At 38.9% G+C, this 12,667-nt stretch overlaps 1 protein-coding gene across 4 annotated transcripts in view; it reads left to right on the top strand.

The window, feature by feature from the left end:
* The window catches only part of LOC130427232 (receptor tyrosine-protein kinase erbB-4-like), a 243,296-nt gene that overhangs the window by 189,059 nt on the left and 41,570 nt on the right, over window positions 1–12,667 (top strand). For all 4 annotated transcript variants that reach the window (XM_056754500.1, XM_056754498.1, XM_056754499.1 and 1 more), the window contains 3 exons: window positions 3,548–3,641; window positions 7,760–7,914; window positions 9,670–9,714. In XM_056754500.1, coding sequence (XP_056610478.1) covers window positions 3,548–3,641; window positions 7,760–7,914; window positions 9,670–9,714 — 294 coding nt within the window. The remainder of the gene's footprint in view (window positions 1–3,547; window positions 3,642–7,759; window positions 7,915–9,669; window positions 9,715–12,667) is intronic.

Below are 12,667 nucleotides of genomic sequence, written 5' to 3'. Positions count from 1 at the left end.
TAACCTGTGCTACATTTTTCATGACAAAAAGCATGCTGTGTTATTCTGAAAGGGAAATTGAACCTTTTGTATATTCATCGTTCATTCACGTTGAGTTGAAGGAGGCGTGTCTAGCTAATGTTGTAGATTTCTGTGGTCCCTGGGGATTTCATAAAGATGCAGGCCTGCATCCTCTAGGCAAACAAGCACAAAACATCAGAGCAGTGTGTCCTCAGGCTTTGAAAAGCAGGTTACGATGATGAAACGTAAACTAGGTTGAGCTGATACACAAATAACAGTGTTTGGGTGGACAAGATGAGCAAGGTTCATCTCCTACCTCAAGTGACGTCTACATCAAATATGACGACGTGTGAAGAATCAGAAACCATGGTTTTAATTCCTTGGGTAGACGGGAGAATTTAGTGCATATGAGAAGACTTATATGCTGTACAGAAAATATACTTTTTAAAAATGTATATGTATACATTCTAGAAAATGATGTTATTTGCAATAGGTCTGTCTTTTCTTGTCATTCTTGATTTTCTTTAGTCAACAAAGATAACAGTGAAGAGGTTGGGTGTTTATTGTCTTTGTGTTGTTGGCTGGTATGTAAGTTTCACATAGTATAAAATGAAAACTCACAATAAGTCATTTAAGCTTACCGTTGCATTTTGTTAGCACGGACCAAACACAAAGTATCCATAATTCATGCTGGTCTAGTCCTTCATTTTTGCAACAGTATTTTTCTATGGTTTTGTATGGATAAGCTGGCCTTGTTTTTGTCTTGGTTTTCACAATTAGAATAAATACACAATGAAACTGTTGATCAGTGTTGTTGAGAAGGTAAATCGGAGATTGGTTTTGAATTCCCTCTTTATTTGTTTTGTGCCTTCGTAACGCTCGAAGGGAAAGACGAATATCAGCATTTGATTGATTTGACTGAATGAACCAGTGAAATTTATTTTCTCCTTCGCCCAGAGCTAAAACAAGACAATAAGCAAACACATTCACATTTTGGAATAACAATGAATGCCGTTTTACTTGTTCCCTTGTATTTTTTATGCAGAAAATTGTATGCTTTTCAATTTGTAACACAAATCCCATTCTTTTGTTGCGCAAACTCTTGTGATCTTATCTGTGGTATTCTGATTGTATCCAATAGTTTTGATTTGTAGTCCCAACAGTTTAAAAATCTTTAGTTCAATAAAAATATGTCATAACTTACAATTTCCTACATTTGGAACCCCATTTCGTGAGGTAATTGTGGGCTTAAAAAGATAGTTCACCCAAAAATGTTAATTTTGTCTTTAACTCTTGACATTTTAAATCTGTATGACGTTCTTCCTTCAGCAAAACACAAAAGAAGCTATTTGACAAAAAGTTGGTAACTATCTATTGTATGGACACAAAACCAAAGCAAGGTAATTGGTGCACAACATTCTCCAAATACATATATTTTTTGGAAGTTTTTATCAGATGAGTAAATGATGACAGAATTTTCATGTTTGGGTGAACTATCCCTTTAATTGGTGATGTCACTTGTCATCTCTGTCAGTGATTGTCAGGATACACAAAGATATCGAACCCAAATGCGGTGGTAGAAACAAAGACCCACGAGGGGAAAACAACAAGGAATAATAATAAACAGATTACACAGGACACGATAAACACACTAAACTAAAACAACAGTTCACATAAACTGGAACTACACAACTTGACTTATACTTGACTTTACCGGATTTAATCTAAAGAGTTTTAGATGACGGAACGTCATTCACAAAGTAACAAAGCAAAACGAACCAGCACAAAACAGAAAACACAAGGGCATTAAATAGGGGATAAAATCAAGAGGGAACAGGTGCGGGCATTAAATCATTACAATCCATAATGAGGAAACGAGAGGGCGGGACAATTAATGCCATGTCTCTCTCCACACTAAACATGTGGGCTCTGTCATGATCCTGCCTCAAGACTAAGAAAAGCATGACCAAATGGGGCTGAACCATGACAGTGATTGACAGCGAATCAGCGGGCAGGGTGCATCTGTTCATTGAAGGCTGTGTGTAGCTCAGGGCTGGTTCACCCTGCGATCGTCCCACATGATTCTTTTGCCTTGCAGACTGTCTGGCTTTAGGCCCAAGCTGCTCACCAGGCCCTACATTGTCGAGAAGCGGGAAGCAGGTTCGGAGAGGTACGGCACGGCTACAGGCACACCACTGTCTCGCACTGTCACGTGTTATCCTTGCCACACGCGTCACCCAGTGTTCCGATATCTGTGTGTGAATGTATCTGTTTTTACAAGGTGATCAAAGAGTCTGTGTTTGCTCTGTCTCTGACCTCTGCGGTTGCACTCACTGTTCACTATGTTAACTCACTTTAAATTAGAAGCAAACAGACAAAAAGTCAAGAGATTACTAATTTGTTGGACGTACAGTTCAGAATTGGATAGGCAAACATATAGTTCCAGTGATATTAACATGCATCTCAGGCAGTCCGATCTCCAGTCTGAAGTAATAACTGTCTGTTAACCCTGTTGAAAAGCCAGCATATGCTGGTTGAATAGGGTTTGAATCATGGTAGCTGGTTGGTGTTGGTTTAAACCCGTTCATTTGCTGGTTTAAACTGGTCATGTGCTGGTTTAAGATGGTCATGAGCTGGTCATAAACTGGTCATGTGCTGGTCCTGAGCTATTTTAGGACCAGCTTAAACCAGCTCAGGACTAGGTTATACCTGCACATGACCAGCTTAAACCCGCACAAACCAGCATCCTTTACCAGCATATGCATTTTTTTTTCAACAGGCAAGGTGGCTTGCAACTTCACATATTCGTATTTCTTCTGTCTCCCCCACTGGGCTACCAAACTCCATTTCTCTCTCCAACTGATGTCAGGTTTCAAAATGTCCACCAGAGTTAGTGGATGACAAAACGAAAGTGTCGAAGCACTTCGTGATTGTTTGTTTCAAAAGTCCCTCGGCTGATTTTCTCAGCATGGTGGTGTGAGGTGCCCCTGTGCTCGCCTGATGAATTGTCACTTGGATAGGTGGTGAAAGCCGTTGACTGCTTGTTTTTGGTCAATGGTAACTGTGTTTGCCAGCTGTTGCTAGATTTGGTAGCAGCCATCTGAGATGTGAACCAGAAGTGCTATAAACATCAAACGGATGTGTTAGATTCCACTGTCTCCCGTGTACGGCCGTGCAGCGCCCCAGGCACTGAATTCCCTTTGGCTGTGATTTCACAATGGCTCGGTGTGTGAGACGGCGCTGCTTTGAATTTTCCTAACTGTATGACTGTATACTTTAATTCAGGTCTCTGGATGTATGTAATAACTTTAAATCTAGTCTGAAAATTGAACGATCGTAGAAAGATTAGTGGTAATTGTGTGATGAAAGCTGTTTAGACCCTTCGGATGAAATACCTGGAAGAGCCTCGAAAATCGCAGTGCAATTTTCAATGTTCTGCATATTTCAGTGTTCTCGAATACCTATACAGATTATAACTGTATGTTTATGTTATGTACCATGTGATCTAATCCTTCTCTTTTTTTTCTTCTCTCTCTCGTTCTCGCAGGGACTTGCGTGAATTTGCTAATGGCTCAGTGTGCTTGGAGTGTGATGCACAGTGTGAGGTGGCAGAAGATGATGGATTTACCTGCACTGGACCTGTGAGTTTCATCTCTGCATGTCTGCTTTTCACCTAGTGAACCATGTTCATTGAGCCAGTCATATGATACTAAAAATACCACGGTGTTACTATGAATTAAATATCTTGGAGCTTTTTTGTAAAGGATCTTCATTATTGCTTCCACCATGACTGAACAGTCAGCCTGAGCAGTATTTTGACATGTTAATGGACCATATTTCTCCGTTTAAAAATGGGAGGAATTTGAAAAGGTCTGCAGCCATGATTTTTTCTTACTGAAACATGAACTGTATTTTGCGATATTCATTACATTATTGGCCTTGTATGATTGTGGGCTTTTTTTGCCTTGCATATTTGTCCAGACCAGTCTGGCACTCACAACACATATTCGTGTCTCATAAAACTGTTGAGACAGTGATTTTGCGCTCCTTATATTTTCATTTTGATGGATCAGAGGGTATTGTTTACCAAAAATGAAAATTATTTATATATGTCAGGTCGTGTCAAACCATTCTGCAAAAGAATGCAAAAGAAGTCATTTTGATGAATGTTGGTGCCCAAACAACACTGGCCTCCATTGGCTATTGTATGAACACAAAGCTGAGACATATCTTAATATATCTTATTTTATTATCAACAGAAGAAAGATTCATTGTTTTGAATGACGTGTAGGTGACTTGTTTTTTATTATTGCTACATTTTCTGTGTCTTTGGTGTATTATAAGTTAGATACGTAAAATTGCAAAGAATTAAAGTGTCGGAACAAAAGATGCATTCTATCTAAAAGCGAATGCTCACCCAGACCTGCCTGAAATGCCTTGTAACCGCACTCCCACAAATCTACGTCAGTTTCTGGCACGATTTGACTAAGACTGCCCAAATGTATAAGAAAGTAAGATGGGAGTACCTATCAGTACAACTGCTTTTGAACCTAATGTTCCAAATATGGTAAGATGCGTTACATTTCCGTTACACGCTTGAAGTATTCGACCAATCACTATGTAATGGTTAACTGACCAATCATATCACAACTCGCTTTTCAGAGCGATGACCTTGTAAAAAAATCTGCCTGTTTCAGAGAGGCGGGGCAAAGAGTAGATACAAACATGCACGGTATGTGGAAAATACAACGTTTTATAAACTTAAATCGTCTATACACATTACATTACATTTAAAAGAAATGATAATATTCGTTTCAGCCGTGTCATATCACCCTTTAACATGCAATGACGAGACATTTAGCTATATGTATGTCTAACAAGGTTCAGACTATCATTCTAATATTGTAAAGTGGCAGTTCCTATTACTTTTTTTTAACTTGCATTCGGTCCCGGCCAGTGTTCATTTTACATTGGATGTATGTTTATTTTAATCCAATGTGATCTCTTTCAATATCTATTACCTTGGAGCACAGACCGAGCTGAACAGCAGACACTGATTTCGATTGGCTTGGTCCAATGATTAATTGAATCCCTTCCTGAAGTGTACTTTCGCTGCTCTGGGATTGATTTAGCTTCTTGTTAATTTAGTGAGAAAGTAGATTAAGTTGCCTAATCTTGGCAAGTGTTTACAGAGCGCCCTGCACCAAAGAGGGACCTGAGAGTTGGGCGAATAAGCTGTTTCGATGTCCATGAATTTGATCAGACTAGGGGAGCATTTCCACGGATGTGCTCAACTCTGTCCCTTTTTGCAAAACAGCCTCGAGCGCTTTGGTTTAAATGGATGACAACATGAGGAGGTGCGTACGGTCGTGCACTCGTGTGTACGTGTGTTGCACAAAAAGGATTTGGCCGATCCGTCTCTAATGCTGCGAGGCCTCAGGCTGTTGTCTGCTTGACTCAAACCGAGAGGTCTCGCAGATGACGCGATCATGAGCCCATGGAGACTCAAGTCAGACACAAACTCTGTAAACTATGTGCGTGTCCTGACTTTCTTTAGCAGTTTGGCACCCCAGAACAATGAACCTCTTTATATAACAGATATTCTCTCTTTTATGTAGATTCTTTGCTAGATCCCTAGATTTTATTGAAATAATAGTAAACATAATAAAAATTTCTATCGACAAACCATAACCCAAACAATAAATTACCCATAACCCCATCAAAGTCTTTCAGATGTCTACTAAGGATCTTAGTATCTGAGTTACTGAAACAGGGGTTTTCAAACTTTATGATGCCAAGGACCCCCAAATATGATTAACCTTTTGTGAGTGACCCCCTATTCTAAAATATGCATCCATCTGTATTTTTTCTGTGAAAAGAAACGTTTAAAATTTGTTAGATAAATAGTAAATAGGATATTATTAAGACAACACATTAAATAGCTGGCAACAATTTCACTTTGAGTCCCAAAAAAGAAACTATGGTGAGTAAAACTCACTAGAAAGATTCAAATATAAACAGTTCTGGAGACTTTCAATACTTAAATGAGCAGATAATCAATGTGGGCTTTTGTCGTTTTTCTGGGGACCCCTTGCAACCTTCAGGAGGCCCCCTGGGGGTCCCCGGACCCCAGCTTGAAAACCCGTGATCTAAGAGATGACTGAAATTCTGTTTCGAGAATAAAGACATAAATACGTGTTGTATTTCCTTTGTAATTTCTTATTATAATTTCTTGATATTGCCGTAGATGAGGGTTTTTAAGACTATCATTTGGCAATTATACATCTTGAACATCCATGAGCAAAACACGTCTGCATCATGTCTCATGTGTCTCAGACCTCTCGTGTAATTGATGGAATTGCTTTCTGTCTCCACTGCGTCATCTAGAGAATTTACATACTCGCACAGCTTTGTGGTCGGAGGAGACGCATGAATGTTAATACCCCTAAAGCTAGACTAGCCTGCTCCAAAAATGTTTATTTTTTATTAGCTTGTTTACAGTTGAGTGGTCTATCCTATCCGTAAAACAACACGGAAACATCTGCTGCACAAAGGCGTAATTAAACAACACTAACAGATAGTTTCTTCATTTTTGTTGTGGAGAGGAAATGAAGATGTTCCTGCAGCAGGTGTCTGGAGAAGCAACACAATTACCTGAGATTCAGATTAGCTTCTTTTTATTCAGCCTGGGAGGAGTTTCTGCACAACCCTTATCTCTGTTTTGAGATGTAATAATTGGTGTTTCCTCGACGCTCGATGGATGCTTGGTAATGCTGTTACCCGGCTCCTCGTGGGAAGCACCTATATGCGAGTTTATTTTGAGTTTGACGTAACGTGAAACACATTCTTTCCTGAGTTTTTTTCGTCTGCATCTTGTTTCTTTTTAATTTACAGATGGAGACAGCTTTTGCTACATTGCTTTCTCTGTGTATTTGATGATTTCTTTGCTGCCACAGAGGATGATGGGAAATGTAGTCACCTTGTACACTGGCTAAAATGTCCTGCAAGCTATATATAACCGTTCTTTATCAATGCCAAATTGTACAGTCAACATTCCCAATTAAAAGCTTATTATGACAATTGCAATTCATTCATGAATAATCCAACGTAGAAAGAAAAATTCATGCTAGGCTAGTCGAGCTTTTCCCTCCCTTTTCGTATTATGTAAGTACTAGGCCACAGCTCCAACAACTATTTAACATCAATCGGGAGCCGTGCATATGTTTGCCGAAAGCGGCAGATTTCACGGAGTGGAGCTGGATGTTCTGTGTCTGGCTCACATGGCCGTATACTCGCTGCTGCTTTATTGCATCAGAGCCGGTTTACAGCGTGAAATGAAGAGCAGCTGTAATTGCTTGAAGGCATTTATTCGTTTCTCACAAGAGGTTCAGTCATATAGAAGCACAGATCTTCGGCAGACTTATAGTATCTGCATGCAGATGTTTCTCAAGGTGTTGTGAGTGCTGCGCGCACCTCGGACCCTTAAAGGATCAATATGGAGCGTCTTTTCATATAGTCTGAAAAATGTTATTTGTCATTTAGTTGATGAGGTGCCTGTGTGACTCTAACAGTTCTTATATTGATATCCAAGCAAACAATTCCCGCTCTTCTGCCTCCTCTCTCCATATTACCACCATAAATCCTGCGCCGGCTGATTGTTATGGTCATTGTGTGTGTGGTGAGGGATGGTTATTATCAGTGCTTGCTGGTATTTTATGTCTCCTTTACCTCCTCTCGCTCTCTTTTTCCTCACGCACAGGGTCCTGATCACTGTGTTAAATGCCTTCACTTTAAAGACGGGCCCAACTGTGTGGAGAAATGCCCCGATGGCCTCCAGGGAGCAAACAGCTTCATCTTCAAATACGCTGAGGCCAACAATGAGTGTCACCCTTGCCATGTCAACTGTACCCAGGGGTATGGATGTGTTTGTTAAATGTTTGCAAGTCATGTGTGTGTTATGCGCAGTATTTCTAATGGTGTCATGACAAAGACGGCAGGTGCATTTTAAAAAAAGGACAAGCATGAAAAATATGTTGCATATCTATTATTTATGTTTTGGTTGTTTATGGAATACTGTGCATATATTCATACGTGCAACATGTATGTATTGCAATTACAATGTAACATAAGAATGAATTAGTTTTATAAATAATTTGTAACCTACATTCATTAAATATTAGAAAAAGCTGTTTCCCCTCTATTTTTAAAGCAAAAAACCCACAGTGCTTGCACTTAGACTAATTCATGCGCTTGTTTGCTACGTCAGTTCTAGCCTCAGGATGTTCAGAGAGCCTATTCCTCAATTCACTGACCCTTTTAAGAGCACTTGCGTCCTCAGAGCTGCCTGTGCATAAAACGTCATTAATTTTAGAAGAAAGAGTTTGCCCTTGCTGCGTCTCGGCGATCTTACTTTGGACTAAATAACCATCACGCTCTCTAAATTTATCCTGCTGGGCACCTGCAGCTTAACCTCTGGCCCTCGGGGATCAGATGAGTGACAGCTCAGATTTCCTGTACAATAAAGTCCGCTGCGGGAATCATGCACTCTCGCTTTACACAGGATTTGTGTTTTCTTCCCTGTCACATGAAAGCCGGCAAATGATGATTGTCTCATCTTTACATACTGTATGTTGTAGATATGTATTATTACGCTGGTGTTTGATACGCATTTGTACTTTTCCTTCAAATCTTTCCTCACATTTTGTTGACTTATCTTGCGTGTACATGCCTTAATTTATGTATTGCAAAAACGTCATATCCCCAACCTTCTAAGCACCTTGTCTTTCTACAGTCTTCTAATGTGCATTTTTAGGATCATCTTAACCCCTTTGAGACTCATACTCACAACAGGCAGGAGAATATGGTTGTAGTAAAGCTGTTTAAAAACATCTGCTTGTGAATAGAGGAATAGCTCTCCAGATGGAAGAACTTCCGCTGAAAGATGCACACACACGCTCTTCTGTCTTCACTAATCTCCCTCTAAAGAGAAACTGTCTGTAACAGAGACATTTACCTTTCAATCCTAATTATACACCCTAGATCAAAGATTCTTTTTGTCATTTTTTCTCTCTTAATTCATCTTTGTCTTTAGTCAATTCAGTAAATATGAAGTTCAAGGTCACTACTATTGCTTTTTTATTTTAGTCATGCTATCTCGAAGAAAATGGAACTCTGTCGTAGTGTAAATTGTGAATATGGGATACGGATGGCAACTATTGTAAACAATTGGTAGTAATCTAAACAGTTGGGTCAGAAGTTATTAGGTTTGTGTACAAGAAGTTGACTTCTGTGCATTAGGCCCTGCGGTGTAAATTCAGCCGAACAAATCTGTCAGTGGTGTCATTAATATTAATCTTAGAAAATATTATAACCACTTTTCTTGTTTACTTGAATAATTACGTGAGAAACTTCTTTGGAAAAAAATGTGCCAAAAATCTATATTAATTATATTATCTGATTCACTTTTTAAATGAAGAAGTGTGTTCAATTGCATATAAGACGGTAATATATTATTATTTGTCTGAGCTCTGTAAACTAGCCTTTGGATAAAAAGTAAGCGAAACTTTCTAATCTTGTTACATATGTGGACCACAACTAAACAATGTAACAATGTCTTTGTTTTAACTGATTGACTAATTTATTTGTATTTTTCTTTCTTAATTGTTTCAGATGCACTGGACCCCGTCTACAAGACTGCATTGGTATGATGGACAGGTATAATATTTTTATTATCTTATGTCTAAATACCTCTAAGAGTAATCATGTCTCATATTTGGCTCTATTCTTTGAGTGGCACGCATTCTCCTCTACGCACACAAATACACACTCAGTCTCTAAGGCATAGTGACTTCCACTGTCAGTAGGTTTGCAAGGTCAGAATCTTGGCACCAGTTTCTCTCTCATCTTTATTTTCTGTCTCGCTCGCCCTCCCTCAAGCCATCATTTATTCATGGCCTCTATTTTGGTGTTGCGTCCATCATCTAGCACTAGATTCTAATCACACTGGCATCAATAGAGCATCACTGTCCAGAGGTTCTTGTCACCACATAATTCTGTATTATTCTTGAGCACACAAACACAATACAACCTCTAACTTCACAAGTCAAAAGCTCAGACCATATAGAAATTTTTGATTTTTTTCATTTATAACTTGGAAGTGTATTATAAAATAACTAGTATATTTAAGTATTTTAATTATTTTGTTACAGTAATGATGTTGATCAGATTGCCTTGCATCCACGTCCAGATTCTCTAGGACATGTTTTAAGCTATCGGTGTTGTCTGAACATCTCCATATTTCATGATGTTTATTTTTGTTTGCCATAAATTATTATTAAAAGCCACCCGTTGGGTTTGCCACTGGGTTTTGCAAGTCTTTAAAAACTATTAAAAGTGCCTATGAACTTTTATAACATAGTAGTTAACTATCCAAATTTACAGTTTTTTCCATTTCATGGAAAACATCGAATTTGGAAAACCAAGGTTGCTGAAGGACAGCGACGATATGTGAAGATAACAGAGATCTTTATGTTTTTAATTTAGGAAATACCTAATAATAAGTCATTTAAGCACAATGTGTTAAATAAGTAAAACATTTTCCCTTTTAACTTTCAAACCCCACGTCGGACATTTAAATGTACCATCCTCTTTCTGCTCTTGATCATTGTTTTAGTCCCAACTGCCTTTCGACATAAAACCTCTCTGCCTTTCAACTCAAGACCAACAGACAGGGTGGGGGTTGTTGGAGATGGAAAGTTATATAATGACTGAGCCACAGTTCTGTGATTAATGTGCTGCTGTGAGGCCTGCGTGCATGTGTGTATATGTGTGTGAGAGCATTTGCTTTGCAGCATATTTGATAAATTGATATCACTTTCCTTCGCTCTCATGGGAGAACAGGAACAACATACCATTAAGTGCTCGGAGCAAATGCATTTGCTATATCAAATCCACCGTTATGTTATACAGAGCGCTGGCAGGGAGGAAGTCAAAACTAAGAATCACACGTCTCAGGTGAGGTGCCACAACCATTCAAAGACTGACTGATACCTGGTAGGATAAAATTATCAATCTGATAATTTGTTTTTTAATAATTCATGTTCCCAAGGAGCGTTTTAGAGAAGGAACTGCACACAGGATTCTGCGATTTTGGTGCTTTTCGATGGTGGTATTAGATTCAATTATAATCAGAGTTTTATACAGTTTAAGGTTGTAGATCGACTGATAAAGCATGGGTGTAGCAATGCCAAGGTCATTGTAAACTTAAATGCACAAGTAAATTTAAATAAACTTAAATGCACTAGTTGGTTTGGATAAAAGCTGGTATCTCTGCCCCAATTCCAAAAATACACCAAGGTTGAAATAAAGACTGCAATTTGTTTTAGAATGAAGAAATTCCACAATTATATCCAATAACAAACTTGAAAGCAAATCACCAATTGTTTTAATATATATATATTTTTCAAGTAAAGAACAGTTGACACAGATCGCTGTGGAAAGAAGTGACAGGCTTTTCTCCAGTATATAGATAAATCTTGTTCACTACTAGTCTACTGAAGAATGTGCGCTGGTTGTTTGGACAGACTATCACAGTACAGACTGCGAGCAGTAACCCTGAAGAAAAGAGCAGTAACCCTGGAGACCAAAGACACTCTTTCTGTTTATTTATGTAGCGCTTTTCACAATGTGTATTGTTTCAAAGCAGCTTAACAGGGGCAAACAGGAAAAACAGAAAAGTTAAAACACAGCACAGTGCATGGTATTTATATAACAAGTAAGATCATTCTAATAAATAATATCTAATTTCTAAATAAATAAATGAATGAATGCAGTCTCCCGGTGAGTAGGCCAACACTGCCCTGCTGTGGCGAGGAACCCAAACTCCAATGATTGATTAATGGAGAAAAAAAACCTCGGGAGAAACCAGGCTCAACCGGGAGGGCCAGATCCCCTCTCACGTGTCATAGCTGCACTCAGACTGCTGACGTGTCGGTTTAGGTTTAGCATTTAATACCAAATATTGTAACTTCAGCATTAATAAGACAAATAGTCCGTCTTTGCTCTTGGTTGGGGATGTAGTGGTCTGTGCTTGGATTGTCCGATGGTCATATTTCTCTTGGCTGGTGGTGGAATTGCCTTAGATGGAGCTGGGATGGTCAGTCAGTCTGCAGCTGTAGCTGGCATAATCTAAAATTGGGGATGGGCATCTGTCGGTCATCTGGACATGGTGGAACTTCTTCCTACCTCGGGATGGGCATCCCGAGGCAGAGGCGGAAAGAGAATAAAGAGAATAATTAGCGTAGCTGCTGTTCATTAACTATGCATTAAGTGAAAGCTTGGCTGAAAAGATGTGTCATTAATCTAGATTTAAATTGGGAGAGTGTGTCTGAACCTCGAATAGTATCAGGAAGGCTATTCCAGAGTTTAGGTGCTACGTATGAGAAAGCTCGACCCCCTTTGGTGGATTTTGTTATTCTAGGTGTTGTCAAAAGTCCTAAGTTTTGAGATCTTAGAGAGCGTGATGGGTTGTAACGTGATAAAAGCTCGGTTAAGTAAGTAGGTGCTAAACCGTTCATGGCTTTGTAATTAAAAGAATTTTAAAATCAATACGATACTTAATGGATAGTCAGTGAAGCGATGATAAAACTGGGGTTATGTGATCGTATTT

The sequence above is a fragment of the Triplophysa dalaica genome, chromosome 8 (genome assembly GCF_015846415.1).
Source record: "Triplophysa dalaica isolate WHDGS20190420 chromosome 8, ASM1584641v1, whole genome shotgun sequence".
Classification (NCBI taxonomy): Eukaryota; Metazoa; Chordata; class Actinopteri; order Cypriniformes; family Nemacheilidae; genus Triplophysa; species Triplophysa dalaica.
The sequence above is the reverse complement of the archived record's forward strand: the minus strand, read 5'-3'. Positions and strand labels throughout refer to the sequence as shown.